The sequence below is a fragment of the Thunnus maccoyii genome, chromosome 3 (genome assembly GCF_910596095.1).
Source record: "Thunnus maccoyii chromosome 3, fThuMac1.1, whole genome shotgun sequence".
NCBI lineage: Eukaryota > Metazoa > Chordata > Actinopteri > Scombriformes > Scombridae > Thunnus > Thunnus maccoyii.
Window position 1 is genome coordinate 18,935,747 of NC_056535.1, and position 22,518 is coordinate 18,958,264.

General features: G+C 40.3%; 1 protein-coding gene across 2 annotated transcripts in view; it reads left to right on the plus strand.

Moving 5' to 3' along the window:
- cadpsb (Ca2+-dependent activator protein for secretion b) overlaps positions 1-22,518 on the plus strand; it is a 68,118-nt gene that overhangs the window by 17,589 nt on the left and 28,011 nt on the right. For both annotated transcript variants that reach the window (XM_042407346.1, XM_042407347.1), the window contains exons 3-8: positions 426-758; positions 15,278-15,358; positions 15,616-15,849; positions 17,304-17,425; positions 20,965-21,076; positions 22,222-22,361. In XM_042407346.1, the coding sequence (XP_042263280.1) occupies positions 426-758; positions 15,278-15,358; positions 15,616-15,849; positions 17,304-17,425; positions 20,965-21,076; positions 22,222-22,361 (1,022 nt within the window). The remainder of the gene's footprint in view (positions 1-425; positions 759-15,277; positions 15,359-15,615; positions 15,850-17,303; positions 17,426-20,964; positions 21,077-22,221; positions 22,362-22,518) is intronic.

The following is a 22,518-nucleotide window of genomic DNA, read 5'->3' on the forward strand; positions in this document are numbered from 1 at the left end:
ATGCACCAAATGACAAGGGTACTGTAATGTTTCAGTACAGTCGCCATTGCTTTTTCGCCATAATGGATGCCAAGAACAAAATGTGACTGTCAGAGTGACAAAGCAATCAGCTCTGATGGTTTGTTCCCTGATGCAGTGACAAAATAGTCTTGTCTGCCTCTGTCCCTGATAGTCTGTCATTAGCAGGAGGCAGAAGGCAGCCTTGGCCATGTGGAGTCACAGCCTTATATACTGTATATGCCTTTGATTTTTCAATTCAAAATTAACAGCTACTTGTCAGTGAATATCCTCATCACAAACACAGAAACAGTTAAATTGTAATGTAATGTATTGTAAATTTGAGTCTGTTCAGGAGTTTTGACTTACCATATCATTACTTGTCTTTTAATATAATAAGTGTTCGTTTTTGGTTTCTCACAATCTAGGTATTCTTAAAAAGCGACCGTGTGGCTAAAATGGTCCAGAGCGGCGGCTTCTCAGCCACTGATTTCAGGGATGTGTTCAAGAGGCACATCGAGAAGCGTGTGCGCAGCCTTCCAGAGATTGACGGCTTGAGCAAGGAGACGGTGCTCAGCTCCTGGATGGCCAAGTTTGACACCATCTACCGTGGCGACGAGGATCCACGCAAGGCACAGCAACGCATGACTGCCAGCGCAGCCTCCGAGCTGATCCTCAGCAAGGACCAGCTGTACGAGATGTTCCAGAATATCCTCGGCATCAAAAAGTTTGAGCACCAGCTGCTTTACCAAGCCTGTCAGGTACGTTCAGAAGCCTACAGGTGATATGTCTGGGAGGGTTTTCACACTTGGCCCAAATACTTGACACTCACACATAAGATCCTTGCAAACCATGGATTGATTGCCCAGCAGTATACACTATCAAAGATATTTCTGTCATAGATATGATTTCTTATTTTCTATTCAGAAACACATTTCTGTCTCAGCTATAGACCACCGCATCACATTTCTGGCCTCCATGATTAATAACGTGACAAAATGGGAAATGATCAACCTGTCATCTTGTTATACTACATGGGGTGGAGCAGATAGCATTTGTTCGTGGTGCCAACCATTCCTGTTTCTGGAGTGTGCCTACTTTAAAGTTGACCTGAATTCTTTTTTCTAGGGTTTCCAGGACTGATCCTATATGGATCTTATACTGAGCTTATTAAGTGGATGGGATATCGGCCATGGCATCACTCCACATTAAATACAGTGTTTTGTCAATATCAATAAAAAATAAATTCAGTCATGACAGGTATCAGAATCAATATCCAGAGAGAAAAAGTTGGATCAGTGCACTCCTAGTTTTTTATGACCATCTCAAGATTTGACAGGAATTCACCAAACCTGGTGCTCTGAAAAAACTCTGCATTTGGCCCAAGTGTAAAAACACTGTTATGATATTATAATGGACATATAGTCACCACATCAACAATCAAATGTCAAAATGTGTCAAAATAATGAAATGTGATATTTGATCTGACAAATCCTCAGAAATAATCACCCAGTTATGATTCTTTCATGTTTATAATGTTTACTCTAGATGTATTTTCATTTGATTATCTATGGTGTTGATTGTGCATGTTTTAAGCGTTTGTATACACTGTGCGATTTTGGGCTGTCCAAGACAAAAGATGATCAACATGAAAGAAACCTGACAAAATCTTTGGTCATTGTTCCAAAACGGTGGTCCTATGTCGCACTGTGAGAGAGGTTCAAAGTTTGGTCTTGCGACCAAAGATAGCCTGGACAAAATTCTGACAGTGTCAGAAATTTAGGATAACCATCTCACAATGTGACTGCTGCTATGACCTATGTCTACTAACCAACCAACAGGAATGCAGCATGAAATGACACACTGATCAATGCGACATCCAATCATGGAGGTAAAACAAGCAAAACAAATGTTTGGGATTCCAACAAAGAAGAAAATCTTGTTGCCATGACCAGGTCCACATTCTCCTCCTCCTCCTCTTCTTTGGATTTTTTTCCATACATATAAATACCACTATTGCAAGGGCTCAATTCTTGCTTAGCTTCATTGTTTACCACTATAGCAGTGCAGATGGATGACACACGCTGATGACGTTTTCTTGTATATTGATTTGTGTCATAGCCTACAATTCAGTAGGTGATCACTGTGCAGTCTACATACATCAAACTTGATGTCGTACCCAAGTTTATCAGATCCATGCCACACAGTGTGGCTTGCAATAAACTTGTAAGATTGCTGAAATCTCACAATCTGTAGGCACCATTAAAAGTAGATATTTCTCAAGATACATCTCCTGATACCAAGCCAGCAGTACTTCATCATAGGGGAGATATGTTGAGATTGCAGGCGGATAATAGTAGACACTGGGGTGCTTGTGTCAGACATAACTCTCCTTTCCTTGCTGTCTTTACTGCTTTACTGCTCTCGGTGGGAATGCTGAAAGCAGCAGTAATGTATTCTTTCTTCAGGAGCTTGATTAAAAGTCTTATCACGTCAGGATTTGGAGCAAGCCTCTGACACATTTACATTTGCTCATTTAACGCATAAAAGCATACCTCTTCATTTCATTTAGGTCTAATGGTCACACCTTTTGGATGCCAATGAAGTCTTAAGGTTGCTGGGTTTCTTTGGTGTCATCCTTCTGTCAACAGTTACTAACGTATAAATCTGAGCAGATGGCATGAGATGCTGTTAAACAAATTAGATTGTTCAGCATTGTTCAAATGTCTCAGTTGGCAAAGATCAATATAGGCTCTGTTCTGCAGTGTTCATTAGTTAGATGCTTCTAATGCTGGGGTGCAATACATTGCCATAGTCTCCAAATCCACTGTGCATTTTTCCTCCCAAGCCTTTGAAGATGCTTAACCTAGTTTTTTATGTGCTGGCAGCAGAGCTGTTAGTATAGGGTCAGAAATCTGCATGCAGAACATAATACCATTTCCCTGAGCAGATCCCACTCAATGCAGAGCTACTGAAGAACAGTTGAACAATACACCATCATGAAGACATGTATGCTGCAGAGCTCTGTGTGTGTGCAGCCTCATACTATGTTGTAATGCAAAATTCTGACTATTACAGGTAAGTAAAAATGGCAATGTTTGAAATGGAGCTGATGTTTTTCAAACTGATAATTCATATACAGACAGACATAACGTATACCTACATGTCAGTAAATAATACAGAATTTGCATAAGAGAATTAAAATTTCTGTTTCCATTATTACTCCAGCTGCTCATCCAGCTGTTCTCAGAGGCTTCTATCATTTTATTTGCTGTTGTAATGAATATATTAGACTGTATTAATGGTGACTTTCAGCAGCTCCACAGTAAGCCACCAGCAGCCATATATTGCCCTCAACTAAATGATAGAATCCTCACTAAAAAGGAGACGAGGCAATCCAGTCAGCATGGCTCAGGGCTGCTGGGATTTGATGAAAGGTTTTCATGGATTGGCTGGGATTCACAGGCCATCATTTTTTAGCTGTTATCGCTTGGGATTTACATTTTCTGCAGTTACATCCAAATAGTAGAAAGGAAGCACTGGCCTATTTCTGTATCATGCTGAAGTAAGAGCAGCCTCTGGAAATGACTAACAGACTGATTAGACTGGTATGGCCAGCGGCTGCCCCAGCTAGACTCTGAGCATGTTCTACTCTCTAATGGATGCAGTTATTTAGCTGTGATGACACCAAGCATGACCAAACCACTGTAAGAGCATGTTTGGTGTCCAACTAGATAACTTTATCAATAGAATTTTGTGCCCACTTTCATGTTACTTTTAGTAACATTTTCTAAACTAAAAAGATTATTAGTTATCTTGAACTATAACTGTAGTATAACACTGCATTGAAAGCCCATTTGGCTTATGCTTATTTGTGTACTTATAATAAGTCTTTACATATCATTGCTATAGAATTGTCACAGAAGCCCTGTTTGACATTACTAGACATGAGCCAAAATAGAATGCAATAGTATGATTCTGTAATTCTGGCCAAATTATCTGGCCATACAATATTATTTCAATAGCGATGGGCACATAAATGTGCCATTAAATCTATTCCTACGCTGTAGACCTTTCTCATGGCTGACATTTTGACTTGTCAAACTCAGGCGTAACTGATAAAATTGATAATGACTACATTCAGTTTTGGTGTGCTAGTGCCCTGCCTTTATACAGGTAGGCTCAGTGGCCTGGCTTACTGGGACTCTATACTATAACAGGACCTCATTAACGAGATTATTTGTTACACCTATGCTTTTAAACTATGGCAAGTCAAAAGGGAAAATGCAGTTATATTATTCAATGATTATAGAAAAAAAATGCTAAGTATTAAATGCATGTCATTTAACAGGATTTCATTAAACCTTGTCAAAGGATTTATGATCCTTATTATGACAATAGTTTTTATGCTATTGTGTGTTCTGTGAGCAATAAAACCCACAGAACAAAAACATATGATACAGTAAGTCATAATTTTCTCAACATATTCTGTTGGTGCTTTACAAAAAAAAGGAAGTGTTTTTTTTATAACATTTTTAATATTTGTATCATTTTGGATACAATAAGTGGTTCAGTTTGTTTCATCGCTTCAATGATAATGAAGTCTCTTTTAATGTGGGGAGACATTACATATATACCTTAACCATTAAACCAGTTAAAATAAGATATTTTTAATATAAATGAGGTTCTCCTGGTAAAATAATGGTTAAATAATTTTTTTTTACAGACTTGAAACATTTTTATTATATCCAAGTTATGCCATTTGACCATTTGTTTTCTGTGCAAGTATGTATACTGCAGTATAGAGTACTACCCCCAACACACCCTTTATGCCGCACTGATCAATGTTTAGCCACCAAAACCAAAACTCCAAACAATTTGACAGATACACAGCTGCCACCATATTACCATCTCATTATGGCTCGTATTGCCTCTTTTCACTTCCAGCAGTCAAGCAGCAGGCAACTTTAGCATTGATTCGAAGTTGTGTGTCTGGCTGCCTGACCTGATGAATGAAAGTCCAACTGGATACACTCTCCTTTTGGCTCAGTTTTGGTCTCCTGTCTCCTGAGAAAAATATCAGGATATGTCCACTAAATGACATGTAGAGTCAGCGATGAGCTAGCAGGTGAAGAAAATCCATCCATGCATGTATGAGGAAATCGAATATTAAACTAACTCCTGGCCCCATTTGTGACCTCAGCAATCCGTACGTTACTCCCCTGTTCAGTCACATAATGTTCCTAACGCAAGACCTTAGGGGGGTCAGGCAGTCAGTAGAGAGGCGGTCAGTTAGGCGGTCAGAAATGTTTGATATCACAAAAATACATTTGACACATGCTACTGGATATTACGAAGAAAAAAAATCAGTTTTCCCCTTTCCCCATGTTACTTTGGGAACGCTATGTGACCGAATGATAATGGAGTAATGTATGGAATGCCAAAGTCAAGTGTAGATAGGAGAAGCAGGATATTTGATTTTCTTCATTAGCTAGCTGGCAGCTAGTCTGCTGTTGGTATGCAGTTTGTGTGTGTGCAACTAACATTATATTTACCATACTTTCTGATTAGTTTTCTGTCAAATTACTAATCAGTCAGTACTAATTCTCATTTCAGCTTTGGTAATGTGAACACTGCTTACAGTTTCTTTTTCTGTGTTTAATAATCTATATTTATCCACACAAATGGAGCTCTCATAAAGTATAATTTCCCCAAATCTCAAGTGGCTAATTAAATTACCTAGACTTGGGAGTCAAAGTAAGGCCAAAGCACATCAGAATGAGACTTTTTCCCTCAAAGAGTCATAAAGCCTATGTACCTATGTATCAGTCTGCCTCAGTCATCTGCATTTGGGTCATTCCTCTGTATCCCTGTTACCCTGCTTGCAACAGCTGTGACAAAACTATCTGGCTAATAATGGACCAAGCGGATGGATTGTTTTCTCCAGAACTACTTGAGGTGACTTGTAACCTTTTGTGCCATTGTAATGACTGGAAATACACCTCCAGTAGTGAGGACAGAGAGACAGCCTTATCATTGGCACACCAGGCAATGTCTTCATAGTCTTGGTTGAGGAAATGGCTATCTGGGTGGGCAGAGCACTTCATTAACACTTGAGAAGCCCAGCCTGCCCCTCAGTCAGCTAACCTGCAGTATGATAGCTACCAGCATGATAGCCTTCAGCCTGCATCTCAGCCTGCACTCCAGCCTGTACTCTGGTCTGCTAGCTTGCAGCATGCACCCCGGACTACTCACAACCAGCCTGCACCCCAGACTGCTGGCAACTATAGCCCTCAGGTTTGTGAGCCTGCGGCCTTCCAGTCCTGAGCCAGCTAGCCCGCTACCTGTCTGTCCTAATCCTGCAGTCCCTGAACCCCAATAACCTTATAAGGAACAACTGAAGAGCTACCCTGATGTCAAGCGGTCACCCTTTGAAAGGACTCGCCTTGCCATTTTCACGGGGTACCATGGAGCCTCCGAAAGGAGGTGTGGTCCCCATGGCTCCAGACACCACTGGCTCTCTTGGAAGCCCATCGCCACAGAATCTCCATTGCCCAGTGCCACTACTGAGGCCAAGCCTGTTCCTGAGACATCGGCCTCCCCTGCTGATGCCAGCCTGAGCTAGTTCCTGAGCCATCAGCCTCCCCTGCCGATGCTCAGCCTGTACCAGTTCCCAAGCCATCAGCCAACCCTGCCGACAGCCTGTTCCCAAGCTATCAGCTGCCCTTGCCGACACCCATCCAGATCTCCAGCCTCATTGCCAACCTCTAGAGTGGCCCAGCCTTTGTCACCGGTTTCCAAAGCAGTCCCACCACGTCACTGGCCTCCAGAGCGATTCCGCCTAAGCTGCCATTCTCCTGCCCATCCTCCAGAGCCTCTTTGCCTATGTTGCCAGCATCTTGGTCGTTGTCTAGAGGTGCTCTGCTCTTCAGCCCTGCGTCCTGGTCACCCTTCAGACCTGCTCTGCCCTTCAGTCTTGCATCCTGGTCACCCTCCAGGTCTGTTACACCCATCGGCCCAGTCTCCAGGCCATCAACCTGAGGTTTCCTGCTGAGCCCCTGTCCAGCCCCCAGGCCATCCGCCTAAGATCCCGGGCTTCATTCTTCAGCTTCCAGGCCACTTGCCCCTGAGGCCGGGGCTCTTCCTTCCCGCTTCAATGTACACAGGATTGGGAGAAGATGAAAGCATTTACTATGCGTGCCTAGCTACCTCTAAGCTGAAAAAGCAGTGGTGCTAAAACACAGGGTGAAGTTTGACTGCACTGGTGGGGGTTTGAATCTGGACAATGTTTATTATAAGGAAAAAAGGGCATGTTTGACCTTGGTAGAGATATCATAGCTGAACTACACTGCAAAAAAAAAGATCAAAACATTTGTAACTATGATCTCTTAAGACCTTATTGTCTTAGAGCAAAGGACCCATGACCTAAGATTATTTGAAGCAGTCTCCAGTAATGTTACAAATCAACTTGTTTCAAAAGTGTTTCTTTAAATATTAATTAATTAAAAATTAATATAAAACTATTCATTAAACAATACCAGACAGCAAATAAAGCCATTCTGTGTACTAGAATGAGGAAAAATATCTCTCGATTGTAAATTGATTAAGATGTTAGAAGTTGAGGCAGATTTTTTTCCACTGTACACTCATGAACACATTTCCTAATCAGCATGTCTTGCTTGTTGCTACGCTCACACAAGAGAACCTTTTTTTCACACTGCGCACTTTTTTTAAACACATACAGACACACATACAGACACATAGTCACACGCAGCAAGTCTAAATATAGACCAGCTGCCTCAACTCCTCCAGGTCCCTTTCAGCTCCAATCCAGCCCTGCCCACTCCCGTCTTTGTTCTCTACAAGAATCCGCCCCTGGCCGGGTGTGCTGTCTGCCACTAATGTCCCAGCATCCACCTGGGAATCTGTCAACAGCTGTGCTGTTAACTACCCGCCTGCTTCTGCTCCGTCACCTTTAACCTGCTGTCAGCTTGGCTAACACTGAGGCAGTGTCACCTTTATTTAGCTACAGTGCAGCTGTCAGCTTCAGTAACATAAAGAGAACTTACCTTTTAGCCAGTCTTATTTTTTATGAGATTGCCTGTCCACCTATATCTTGCCTGTGGGCCATTGACAACAGTGACCTTTCAGTAGCTGTATGTCTGATAAGATTGGGGTGCTGTGGGGCTCAGTAGGGGGTGGCTATTGGTTCACACAGACACTGACCCCCAGCTTTACTTTCACCCACTACTGTCAAGGGAGAGATAGGAATAATAGAAGCCAGCCCCATCCCCCTTCACATTACATGCTTTAGAGAGTCACTCCTCTCATGTTAGCCATTTTGAAGACGAGCTGCAATCTGCACAAAGTCAAATTGAGCTGCAGTATTCAGTTTCAGTTATGAAGTATTTCTGAAGATTTTGCAGTTGGGGAATTTTGTCTGTACATATGGATTTAGGTCTGTGGTGTTTTTGTAGTAAGTGGTGGCACACAGATGAGACAGTAAAAATGCAGTGTCAGACACCGACAGACCAAGATGCTGGTTTTCCAGGCATGGCACTGACAGTTCTTTTGGGATTGCACGAGTCAGATGTCACTGGCACCACAGTCCAATAGTGCCCAGAGTTCTGAGTGTTTTGACAGGCTGCGCAGGATCACCAGCAGCAGGGGAAAAGGAACCTTTCAAGCACAGCTCAGGCAGGAATACAATCAGTATCAGTCACAGTTATGGTTGTAGATGTAGATGAATCTGGTTTTCTAGTATTAGAAAAAATACTCCTGCTTGTGAGGCTTCCTATCATAGGATGCTCACCACTGTTTAAGTACCACTGTGTGGCCAAAGAGTGCTGAGTACTACTGTGCTGCAAGTGCAGACATTCTGCTGCAGCTGGTGGCAAAGTCTGATTATGTGCTCTACTAAACAAGAACTCTGGGTTATGTAGCATGGTGGCTGTTCAGTGGCCAGCACTGGTAACACACTCGACTTGACAGTTCGCACTTACTGTCCTCCTTTTAAGATGCCATCTGGTCAACATCATTTCATAATGTTCAATTACAAAAAGGTAATGCAGTTGCATTACCTTTTTGTAATTGATTCTGTTTCTACTGCTTGTGTTATCAAGATGCCCATAATTCCTATAAGAGTACTGTTTTAAAGATTGTTTTTAAGTCCATCAATGTACACATCACCCTATATGTGTCATTATTTTTCCTCATCCATGTCCTGTGTGTTACTTGATCTCAGTCTGAGCTGTACAGCACCTCTCATGTGTGCCCCTCTCCCCTCCTGTTAATGGCTGCACCTCGACTTCAGCTCATTCTTTCTTTAAAAGGATTGCTGGAAGGGCCAGAGAATCAATATGGTAAAGTCTGCAAGACAAGGCCTGTTAATGTAATAGGAGTGGATGAAATACCATGAGGCACAGAGAGGTCAGCTCTTGCACACGTCCCAGCAATAGGAGACCAGAGGAGTTTAGAGCTATGTATCACAAATAGTATCAGGGGCCGCAGTTACACTAGCGAAGTTCAAACTTAATTAGAACATAAGTGTTTACTAAGTGAAGATTTACGCATCACTAAACTAAAACCGCTTGTACCACACAAACTAGTTCTTACATAGAGATGAGTTCTTACAAAATATTTACATCTGCTGACAACAAGGTTGAACTGTTGCGTATAAGCTAGCTGAATGAACCGACTGACAGAGCTAATGTTAGTTTGCTAATATCTGACTTATTTAGATTGTACTATGGAATATGATCGACATATCTGACCTGACACTTTAAATTTCACAGAAAAAAATACACTAAATCTCAAGTTACAAAAATTTATGCCAATAATGTTAAACTAAATGACCAAATAGCATTGGTTAGCTTAGCATAATCAGATACTTTCCCTCTCATTGTAAACGGCATGAATACTACAAATTCTAAAATACACATATTTCTCCAGGTATGCAGATCAGAGTTACAGTTTTGAAATTTTTATTAGTTTCTAATTTAGTGTTTCAGTTTGGTTTTTGATTTCAGTTTAGTTTTAGTTAATCTTACGAGTGCATAAGTAGTTTTATTTTTATTTTGAGGAATTGACTAGTTTTAGTTTAGATTTTATTTATTTTTAGTGTCAGTTTTACTTTTTCAGGTATTATAAGGAAAGCCTTGATTTATAGAAGCTGAAAAAGGTAGGATGAAAGAATGCATGACATCAAATATGATTTATAAAACCATCATTTATTAAAGGCCCCATATTGGGCAAAGTCATTTTAAGCCCCACTAATTAGCACCTGGAGCTAAAGCAAAAGCAAAACTTTAAATAGTCTGCATTAATAGCCAGAATGAACTTGTGGAAAAACCTTTTACAACACACCAAAACAGTTTTAAAAGAAGTGTGAACCCCTAGGAAGGTAAAACACACACACAGCCATGCATACCACTGCTACCACATATCTTTAGTCAAGTAGCTCCTTCTTAATCTTGAGGAAAACACGTTGTTCAAAAGAAGTCATAGCCTGATTCTCAGACCAGACGATAGCAGACCACACATGGAGAAAAGGTGCTCCACAAAAGCTTAGGAGGCAGGGGCACTGACTGAAATCTAAAGCCACTGGGGCAATTCATGGATGGCTTCCCATGGCTTCCATAACTCCAGTTGGTGGTCACAGACAATTCCTTGCTGGATCTCATCCATGTACTTTGTCATGTCACTTGATGGAGTGTTCATGATATTATTGCCTGACCTGCTCCCTTCCAGGCAGGATGCAAGATAGGAGTAACTCTTGAGGACATAGGGCACTGGTGAGGCAGTTTCAGTGGTCAGGGCCCTTGAGGCATTTTCATCTGTGGTTGGATGAGACTGTCCTGCTAGGGTCTGTACAAAGGACTCTGTTGCCCTCTGCAAAGATTTCAATTCTGGTGAGAGCAGAACAAATGAACCACTGGGGTCCACTAGGCAGGCTCCTGCTGCAGTGGCTTTGAAGCTGCAACATGCAGCGTTGAGAATGCCAGCAAACCAATCTCTCAGATACCTCAGCAGCAATTGAGCGACAGGCTTCAGAACAACAGTGGTGGAAAGTAGGTGCGCCTCCAGGTTTAAAAGGCATGGCACAACATGACACATGGACTGGCTGTCATTCTGGAGCTGGTCAGTGTGCACAGCAAAAGGCTAAACAATTTGAGCAGATTTTCAAGCTTTGCCCAGTCACTTTTGAGGACAGTCTCCACACTCAAGTCCTCTGGCACCTGATTGAGTTCTCCTTTTGTCTCCAGCAGTCATTTGACCATGGCTAGGCTACTATTCCAGCGTGTGCTGCAGTCCTGTATGAGAGTTTTATCATGTCTTCTTACCATTTGCTCATTTACAATGGATGACTTCCATACAGCATGAACCAGACGTCTTGCCATCAGTATGGTGGATTCAACACCTGGGTGCCTCAGTGCATCTTTTAGTCCAAGCTGCAAGGTGTGGGCCAGACAGGGCATTCTCTGGAATTTATTGCTCTCTTCATTCTCCAAAAAGGTTCTCCAGTTCTAAATATCAAAGGGAAAATACACAATGCATACCAGTGAAAATGCAGCCCACCTGACCATAGACTAACCATAGACTTATGGAAACCATCAAATGTGTAGACATCTTACATACAAAGCCTTTAAGCTAGCTTGTTAGCTATATAAACTTCCTTACCTAAACCATTCTCCTCAGCCTCTGTATCCAACAAATCGTTATCTGTGTCATCAGCCTCCATGTCCATCCAATCGGGTTGTGCTTGAGAGTCTGCAGGATCTTGCACCTGTTCTTCTTGGTCTCACAATAGGCATATAGCCTTCACAATATTGCCTCTTTTGTCGGTTACGACCAGCAGCATTTTGTCATCCCTTATGTCCCATCTTTCCAACTTCAGCTCAATGCGACGGGCGATTGACTCGCCAGGGTGCGGATGATCTAAACAATGCAAATTTAACAATACATGCTGTGCCTTGCCGGTGGGAGGGTGGTAAAAACAAGCAGATACTCCAAGAAATGCTGCTGTTAGTCCTCGTTTGCACTATCCTTCGACACACAAAGTTAATCTCCTAGCCTAGTTTTAATCATGTGCTTTAACAACTGGCAGAATTGTTTGAATGAGGTATTGTCGTACAGTCTTGTGGAAAGCCCAGTGTCAATGAACACTTGAACCATTGTCAGTCCATGCTTGTGATGCTCCTGTGTGGTAGCACACCATGTACTCTCCTGAGCAAAGCACTGAAGTTTGCTTTGTTTGTTGAGGTCTTGATGTTGTGCAGCTGTCTGACTGTAAGCTTATTTTAGCAGTCTCTGTAAAATTAGTGGGATTTTTCCCTTTTAGCTGTATCCCACAAATGTCACTGTCACTCTTCATCATGACACATTTACTTTTGTCTACTATGGGGTCGTAGTCAAAGGGTTCCCATATAGGACTGTGCTGCTTTCTGCCTGCAACTTTAGCCATTTTCAGAAAATCTCGTTTGCACATCAAGCATCTTCTTCTTCCTCTTCTTCCTCTTCTTCGTCTTCTTCTTCTTTGGAGTTTTACGGCAGTCGGCATCCACTATGTTGCATTGCTGCCACCTTCTTGAAGTAGTCTGTTACTGTATCATCTTCATTCTAGGTCCTTTTTATTAGGCCAGTGGTATGGCAACCACAGTGCAAATCGAGGGGGAAAACGAAAACAAAGCTAATTTTACCTGGAATTCTATTTTGTTTCAGTTTGTGTTGCATTGTTAATAGTTCTTATTTAATTTTCGTGTTTTTAAAAACTCGTTTTTATTTTTATTTTAGTTAACAAAATTATTTTTTCACCGCTAGTCTTACTTTTTTGTTAAGTATAATAACCCTGATGCAGATAGAAATAAAACAAAGTCATACCTGCACTCACAAGGAGTGGCAGTTAAGTTTATTTTATCTTTTGGTGCCTAAAACTGTTATGTTATAGCTTGTGATGCTACGTGCTGATGTATCTGTTTACATAGTTGGTTGCTTCTTATCAGACAATGCTACAGATGTTTCCTAGCAATCGATTTACACATTAGTGTTTACAAGCTAAGACATTTCTTAAGTTTTAGTGATGCAACCTGATCTAGTAAATCACAAATTTGAAACAAGCTAGTAGTCACTAAGGACTTAGGAAGGACTAAACTCTCATTTTGTGATGGATTTACAAACAGCTGGTGCAACCCAGTCAAGGTACTCAGTTGGAGAGACCATGCACCTGTGGTAAAATCTAAAACAGAAATAACTCATAAATGATCATCGTAATTATACCTATACCTTAACCTGTACTTAATATATCCTTTAACAGTCTTTGTCATGCTCCCACTTTAAGGAGGAAACACTGAAATAGGTGCTCCATGAAAACTATAGCGAGGTATTCCCCCAAATCTTAAAACATAGCACTTACAAGTAAACCACAAGGATTTTGCACCATAGCAACAGCAAGGTCATATTTGGTTGATTTTATTTTTCACTGAAACCGCATACAATGCTGCTGTGTGGAAAGGTTTGTGACTCCCCAGGTACAACTGTGCTGCAGATATGTCTCAATTAGGCTACCGTCCTCATTGAGGAAAGGGTGTTGACTGGTGAGTCACAACATCACATTTGACAAGAATGAGCCATTTTGGCTCAGAGAATAACTGAGGAAGTGAAGCACACAGGAGCAGAGAACAAGAAAGAGACATCAGCCCTCTCCTATTTCTTTGTGTCAGCTAATATAAAGCTCTCATTCATTATTGATGTGAGAGAGCTATGAATTTCTCTGCTATTCATTACTCCGGGGCAAAAACTAGGCTAACAGATGTCAGGCATCTTTGGCTGTAGCGGATATTGTCCAATGCAGGCAGTTTTTAAACATTAAAAAAAAATTACATTACCATAGGTCTTGTCTCTGTGTGCCAGAATGGTTTGGAACGGTTTGTTTAAGTCAAAGCTCTTCTTTATCTTTGTGAATGTATTTCATTGTCTCAATTTTCAGACATGATCTTTTTCTATATCCTCCCTCTCTAAGCTTGACTGTTTCAGAGTTGACTTTTCTTTCAGCTGATTGAAATCAACAAGAAAAGGAAAAATCCCAAATACACTTGACACTTTCAAAAAGACCTCTCTGCAAACAGTGGTCTATTCATGGTCTCTATGGTGATGCAGCATGGCTCCTATGAGGGAGTGATGAATTTGCTTTTGATTTTGATCTATTCAAGTTGGCTGCCACATCATGCTGCTATGATTGCAGGCCGTTAGAACAAACTGGAGCTCTTATTAGCCTTTGTGTGCCCTGGTATTCGTCATCATTACCCATCTGTACTGTGTGAACACCTATGGTCTGCACTGTCACATTTGCTTCAACCTGCAGCTGCTGCTTATTAATTTGGTCAATTTGGTAACTGTCATTTAAATCTGGCTACACCTCATAGTTAGCATTAACCATTTCTCATTAATGTACAAAATGGTTGCCCTTCCATCATTCACTCTTTCAAAGTCTTATCATTGAAGCAGGGAACTGGGATTCTTTGCTGTCTCTCAAGCGCAACATGACTTTAACTTGTCATGCCAAACAAGACTGTGACTTCACTAATTTTCCTTAACTTATTAATGAATCTGGCAGTATGCCAAATGTGACAGTTGGGGGTCCTGGTGCCGTGGGCTGTACTTCCAAAACAGAATAGGTATACATCAGCCATAGATCCAACAAGAACAAGCGTGGTTGGGTTTTTTTCTTGATCTATTTATTGACTTGTTCTGTGTTGTTAAGGACTTTATAAAATGTATTCCTTGAAATAAAGAAAGGAGTTTTAATTTATATATGAATTAGTTCACATTCACATCATTTATTGAATGTTTTAAATATGCAGAGATGGAGCAAATAGCATTCAAATGCCATAAATGCGTTAACTGCAATATATTTTTATTTTAAAAACGATCAAAGATATCGATTATGATTTCACGCATTACACAATTTCTATTGAACTATATAATAATGTCCATCATCTATACCCGTTCATGCAATCACTGCATTGGGTGATTATGTATTTATAATGTTAATTCCAAATTTGAAATATATCATAATAAAGCCTGTACAAAAGGTAGAATTACATGTTTGTAAATAACATGATTGTGTTGTATAGGAGGATTGCTTGGATTTCTCATCCATCACAGTGAACTAAATGAAGCTGGTAGATGTAGGTGACCTTTGACACTGACCCCTGGCTGTATTAAAGCATTGCGCTGTGCTTAATGTGACCTCATTGACCTGCCTCTCTCTGTTTATCAATAGCTGGACAACCTGGATGAGCAGGCTGCACAGATCAGAAGAGAGCTGGATGGTCGTCTTCAGATGGCAGACCAGATTGCTAGGGTGAGTCAGACTCTGCAGGGGACTTGGATTGTTGTTAATATGCTTTGTTATAGAGTTAATATGTCTCTAATATGGTGTAACTTGTGTAAACATCATAGTGTGAGCTTCCAACCAGAGAAAAATGTTTTATTTTATTTCTTATTACACCTTATAAATTTGTTATCCACCATCAGAAAAATGTGACACCTTCAATAAATTAGTTTTTATGTTCATCAAGACTATGGTTGTTTGCTAAGTCTTTCCTTTTCTGTCTACAGGGTGGGAAGTTCCCCAAATTTGTGTCTAAAGAGATGGAAGCCATGTACATTGAGGAGCTCAAGTCTTCAGTGAATCAGCTGATGGCTAATCTGGAGAGCATGCCCGTGTCCAAGGGTGGGGAGTTCAAACTCCAGAAGCTGAAGCGGGGACACAATACCTCCATCATCGACATGGGCCAGGAGGATGAGAACACACTGTCCAAGTCTGATGTGGTTCTGTCCTTCACTTTGGAGGTACAGTACATTCAGAATGAGGCTAGATGTGAATTTAAAATAATGTGTGAAAACCACCTTGCATTACAAAGTTTTGCCTAAACAAAAACTCATAAATCAGAGCTGTCATAGACTATTCGTCTGCTCCAGACTAAGTATAGAAACAGACAGCAGACCTGGTCGGGGGATGGAACAGACGCTATGTGAATAACAGATTCACACATACAAACACACATACACTCACACTCACTCAGAAAAAACCCTTTTACCTGCTCCTTAACAGGGAACGTGAGTCATCTTGTTATCAGCTTGTCTGAAATCACCACAGAACAGGGAGCAATCGCACCTCATTCCTTATGATGCAGCGCTGTTTCAGAACCAGGAAGTACATGATGTGCAAAGAATATGACACTTTTTTCTGTTCCTTAATACAGAAGTGGGTGCACCATGGTGGAGTTTGAATATTGAAAGTATTTGCACAACAGCAACAGTTAGCTATTAATTCCACGGTGCTTTGGTAAAGCCTAATTTTTCAAGTCGGTTTACTTTCCAAGTGGTTGGCTGCTGCAACTGTCAGAATTCCCCCAGAAATCCAGTGAGAAAATCTTATGAGAATTAAGTTTGAATACGTTGTAATATGGAGTGAATCTTTCACCATTTTGATCCGTGTGGATTAGAGGCTTCTGTGTTTTTTATAGTCCTTTTCATAATTCTTTAAGTGAAAAAAATATATATTTAAATCATTGCAAACATGCAGCAGGTTATTTTTAAATCAGCCATAATTTAATTCTGAATATTCACAATATTCTTTAATAACTGTTTCTTTCTACAGTCTTCATGTATTGATTGACAAGAAAGCTATTCTTTGTCTTTGTCTACCTTAAAACACATAGAATATTTTTAATTTACTGGTGACAAACCGAGACTGCATCTGAAGAATGCAATTACAAATAGTAGTTAAACTGTGGCAGTAAAATAGTAACATAGTAGTAAAATAGTAAAACAGTACAATATATTCACACCATGAAGTCGTGTGTGTGGATTTGATGAATGCTTTCATTCACAGTGGACGACTTTTTGCTTTTGGTTGTCCCACCAGAAATTTAAAAGTTACTCCTGGCAGTGTTAGGACTATATTATATTCATTGAGCTATTAAAGACTAGGTGTAGATTTGATGTGCTAGATAGATTATATCTATGCCATTTTGATGATAGAAAGTTATACTTTACACAAAGAAGGGCTATAACTTTTATGGATAGTGCTTGTGGAAAATCAGCTAAGATCTACATTTTAATAGTTTGAGGACAGCTGCTGCAAGTGTAAATTGTGCCTGGGATAGTATTTCTAAAATATCTACCAAGCTGGAAGGATTTGCCGCCTGCACATGTGCTGTCGAGTTTTTGCTCTATGACCTCTTTCAAGAGATGAATCACTCCTCGTCTACAGCCTTCACTGAGATGTTTGTGTCTCCCAGGTGGTGATCATGGAAGTGCAGGGGCTGAAGTCTCTGGCTCCGAACAGGATTGTCTACTGCACCATGGAGGTGGAGGGAGGCGAGAAACTCCAGACTGACCAAGCAGAAGCATCCAAGCCAACGTAAGAGCCTGAGCTTGCATGCCCGCACACTCACGCACACATGTTTCTTGTATTATAGTATAAATTATTTTTTGCCATTTGCACATTATTTTTATTTTATTAGCCAATTAAGTGTTTTGTGTATTCCTGATAATATGAATTAAATCTCTTATGAATAGCCTTACCCAAAAAATATTGTTGTTATATTTATTTATATTTGTAGCAGCCAGAACTAAACATATTAACCATCTTTGAATCAAATCACTCAAATAAAAAATGCCTTCTGGTGCGTTGTTTAGACTTCAGTGCTGTTTATGTTAAAAATCACACCTTTATTACTGTATTAATACACAAAACAATTATTTGTGTAAGGCATTTGAGTTTGTCTGAATATTACATTTTCTATCCTTTTCTGCATAATGTTATTTTTTTTCCACAGCCAGTAATTCCACTACTGGTACTAGACAGAGAAGGCTTTTAAATTATTTATTTTATTCAAAGGGAAAATGTAATTTCAATAATTTAACACTGTTCATTTTACACTTGTACTGTCGAGATTCTGTCCCATGCTTTTATTGATCTTTGGTGGACGGTGGATGTAAAGCAAAACTTCAGTTCACTTCTGCTCTTGTAGTTATGCAAAACATAGCTGTCTGTACCTTAACCTGGAGTAGATGAAATGTAGGATTAATGAAAATTTGGTTTTGCACCGTGATGATCCTCTACAGCAGACAGCTAAATCTGTGTGAAAACATACCTTTACTAAGGTTTGTTGAAGCTGTTTGAGTCATGCATGATTCACAGCTGAACCCAAAAAACCTTCCTGATGGGGTCATGTCTGACTCAGACGATCAAGGTGTGTAATCCCACAGCATGTCAGAGAGAGAGTCAAATGTCATAGTTTGTAAATTTCCTTCTGTGCTTTGAAAATCCTAACAGTTGCCATGTGTTCTCAAACATTCTGTTGCCTCACTCTTTATAACGCCAGCTCATTAGACTCGATTCATAACCATGATGATGTCCTATAGTGAAGGCAAATACATCTTCTACTAATTATATCTCCCTTTTTTCATCTCATTAACCAACATTGCACAGCACCGGATACAAGAGAAAGTGTCCATGAAACATTCATGCAAATATGAGCTATTTTAAGGCCCAAATGTCTTCCTCTGATCTCCCTAATTCAAGAGCCATTTTATGAAGAGAGTATGAGAGAGATGGAGGGACATGAATGAGAGAGGGGATTAGAGAAGAACAAGGCAAGGGGAATGTGTGTGGTGTGTGTGTGTGGGGCGGTGGCTATGTACACAGAAAAAAACACAAAAGCGCATGAGATAAAGGTATTAATGTACATAGGAGGTTATTTGCATACAATAATTGCTTGTATTCTATAACTGTATGTTCAGACTTTCATCCAACTTTCTATCTAAGAGTGTGTTTATTTGATGTAGTTGCCCTGATTAGCCTGGGAACCAGACGAATCCTCCGAGCTCATGTTTTATTTGCTCTGGCAGATTTGCGAATTAGTCTGGCGATGTCAGACTATGCTCTGATACAAGTAGCTCTCAAATCACAAACTGGCATTCTTTCATTATTTGATGAAGAAATATTTTCTGTCATTGTCTAGTAATTGTGCTGTTTGTGTATTTATTTTCATTTGACCCACTTAGGCATCCACAGGGCTTCATACTGTATATTTTGGAGAAAGAGCAAAGAGCTGTCACATCCATTAATAGGCCTTGGATTTATCCACAAGGTCACCTTCATGCTAGTACAATGGTTCCATCTAAAATCAACACAGCTCGCCACTGGCTTCTCACTGTCAGTCAGCAGTGTCTCTGCTCTGCACATGTTGGAACTCCATATTCTTTCTGTACATTAAGTTGCAATTAATTATGAATGTTAGAAATGGTTACAAGAAAAGCAACTTTCCAAGGCTGGAAATTGAGACCTTGTATATTGTATACTCCATACATCAGTAAAGATGATGGATTTATATTCTATTCCTGAGACTGCACACAGCAGCAAAACATGCTGGCAGCTCCCAGATGGCAGTGAGAGGTAACAAAAGCCTGTATATGTTGTGTAACATGATTACAGTCAACTGCATTCTCCTCATGCTTTTTTCTTCTTCTGTTAATCCGTCAGGCTTGTGAAGGCGTAGCTGGTGATGAGGTTTAGTCATTAACAGTGGTCCGTTCTGAAAGGATAGGTTCATGTTTTTTAAGTCTGTCTTATAGTGATACTCACATGCCCACATATATACTAAAAGCAATTTTAGTAGCAAATAGATCCCTTCTTGGAGCAATTAGATAAAACAAGCAGGTCTTTTTAGTAAATTTCCTCTTTGTGTTACCATCCCTCCACCATGGCTCAGCAAGGAAACACTGTCTGTGGAAAAAGAGGGAATCTTGTATAAAACACTGTAACTAATGAAGATAGACATTTGAATTGACTAACTTATGTTGAAGCTTCATATTGTCTTCACCTGAACTGTAGAAGTCATTTTTACACAGAACAAAGACTGTGGATTTTGTCCCCCATCTCTTGGATTGAGATCACGGTAGAAAGGGATCTATTTCAACAGTCAAAATACGTTTCAGTGTACATATTGCCATTTGAGTTTTGTTTAAAGACAGACTTGAAAAAAATCCTCCTCCTCCTTTAGGTTTAAATTAATAACTACAATCTTAGGGTCAAATTTTGAGCAGGGTTAGGGTTAGGGTTGGGGTTAGGGTTAGGGTTTTCTCCGTATGCTTCAGTATAAAGACATGCAAGCCAGGTGGACTGGAGATTCGCTGCCTCTCAGTGTGATATGAGCGTGTGTTTGTTAATATTGTTTATTTTCTCATTTTCTTTGACTGCGCTTTTATGCGTTTTTATGCTAAAGTGCTTGAAAGATGCTTTATAAATAAACCGTCTTACTTTGGAGACATGTTTCTGATAAAAGTTAAATAAATACAGTAAACTTGACAGCAGAAGTTAATTTTAGCAAGTCTGTGGCATCTCTCTGATTCTCTCTGTTACAGACCCAGGGCTGATAAGATGGGTGTTTAATTATATAAAAATATAAAAATCTTACCAGACTATGACAAACAGTACATAGATCTATGTGACTCTGCAGTTTTTCTTCTCTTGAAAGGCTACCAGCCAGTCCCCCAGCATCTTTCTTCTCTGGTAAACAGATAGACTGCAGTGTATGTGTGTATGTGTGTGTGTGTGTGTGTGTGTGTGTGTGTGTGTGTCTATAAACACTGTATTTTCTTCCATCTGTTGTGTACTGTATTGAAGTAATGACATAATGTATCTCAAAACAGTGATTTTATTTCTTTGATTGCTGTATAATTTGTATATTTTATGCTGTTTACTGATATTTTTATGTAATTTTAGGTGGAAAAATGCTGAGAAGAAGGTTAAATCATTCTTTCAGACTTTATCTTTTATTGACAAGTAAACGCTGTTGACAATCATTTCTGGAGATGAAGTCGCTGTGTGAGAACACCGTGCTATCATGCTGTCATGAAAGCTAACCTCTGGAGTGTCTTTGTTGTGTCTTTCAGCTGGGGGACCCAAGGGGACTTCACCACCACACACCCTCTGCCTGCTGTCAAGGTGAAACTGTTTACAGAGAGCACAGGGGTGCTGGCACTGGAGGACAAAGAGCTGGGCAGGGTAACACTTCTGTTTTGTTTACTGTACTATTTTTATCAACATAGATTACTCCAGTCTCAACACAGCTATGAGAATAATGTGATTATTCAGAACTCGCTTTAAAAACTTGAATTATTTCACTTGAGCATAAAATAAGCATCAGACTTATAAAATCCGGCTTCAGCAGATGATAAAATAAACATATAAATACACGCACGGTCACACCTCATGATTATTTTGTTTGGTGTCTATGTGACTAAAATACTCAGTTTGAGATCATTTGAAGCCAGCAGTAACCGTGTGACATTCTGATTTTAATAGGTTCAACTGTGCGTCATCATTTAACTGTGATTCAGAAATTACCTTTAGATTTTTGCAAATTAAACATGATTTGCACACACAGAAACGGAGCTCAGGTCCCACCAAATTTCTTTTCTTATTTGAGCATTTTTGCAAATACTGGAAGAGGAAAGAGCACATTTTGTGTGTGTGTGTGTGTGTGTGTGTGTGTGTTTGCAGCAAACACTCGTCTTGTTGATACTTTCACAGTATGCTTGTGTTTGACCAACGCCTGACTGACCTGTACTGCTGTGCAGAGTATATCTACTCCACTCATTAGATAAAAGTAGACTGACTAAAAACATTTTCTAACAACAGATTTCCAATCTTTAATAATTTTTTAAATCTTGAGCATCACAGACTCAAAATTAGAAAGAGAAGAAACATTTTTCTGCACTTTTCTGTTGTGAGGTTGCTTTGATAGATGGTTAAGTAAGGTGGTTTTGCGGGTTTGCGTTCGGGCAGCGGCTCCTCAGACGTCCCTGTAGTGGCAGTGACCTTGGCTGTGACAAGGCTCTTTGATCTCCCACTGCAGCAGCGTTGGCAGGAAAAGCAGGCTTCCTCAAAGCTCTTTAACTCAGCAAAGAGAGATTAGGCCTCCTCTTCGGGGAGGCAGAGCAAAGCGCTGTTCTGTTTCTCTACCCTGATTCACTTTATTCTTTCACTTTCAAAACATGTGAAACACTTACAGAAACACAAACACACATAATTGCTAGTCCTTGCGAACACACTGATTAGCATTGCTGAATGATTCACCTCCAGCATATCAACACTGATATTTATGAAGTCTTACTTTTTGTGGTCTTTTTTTGTGTGTGTGAGTGCAGGTTGTTCTCCACCCTACTCCTAACAGCCCCAAGCAGTCAGAGCTCCATAAGATGACTGTGACTAAGGCTTGCCCCGACCAAGACCTCAAGATCAAACTGGCCATTCGTATGGACAAACCACAGAACATGAAACACTGCGGGTAAGAGACACGCTGCCAAGTAAGCCATGTAGTGACGTTCCTGTGTGCCTTTCATTTTACATGTCTTTCTTATAGAACTCAGCAGCTCCTTGGCCTCATTTCTAGTCACGTACCACGGAAAAATACTGTGAAGTGCACTACTCCCTCTTGTGGATAC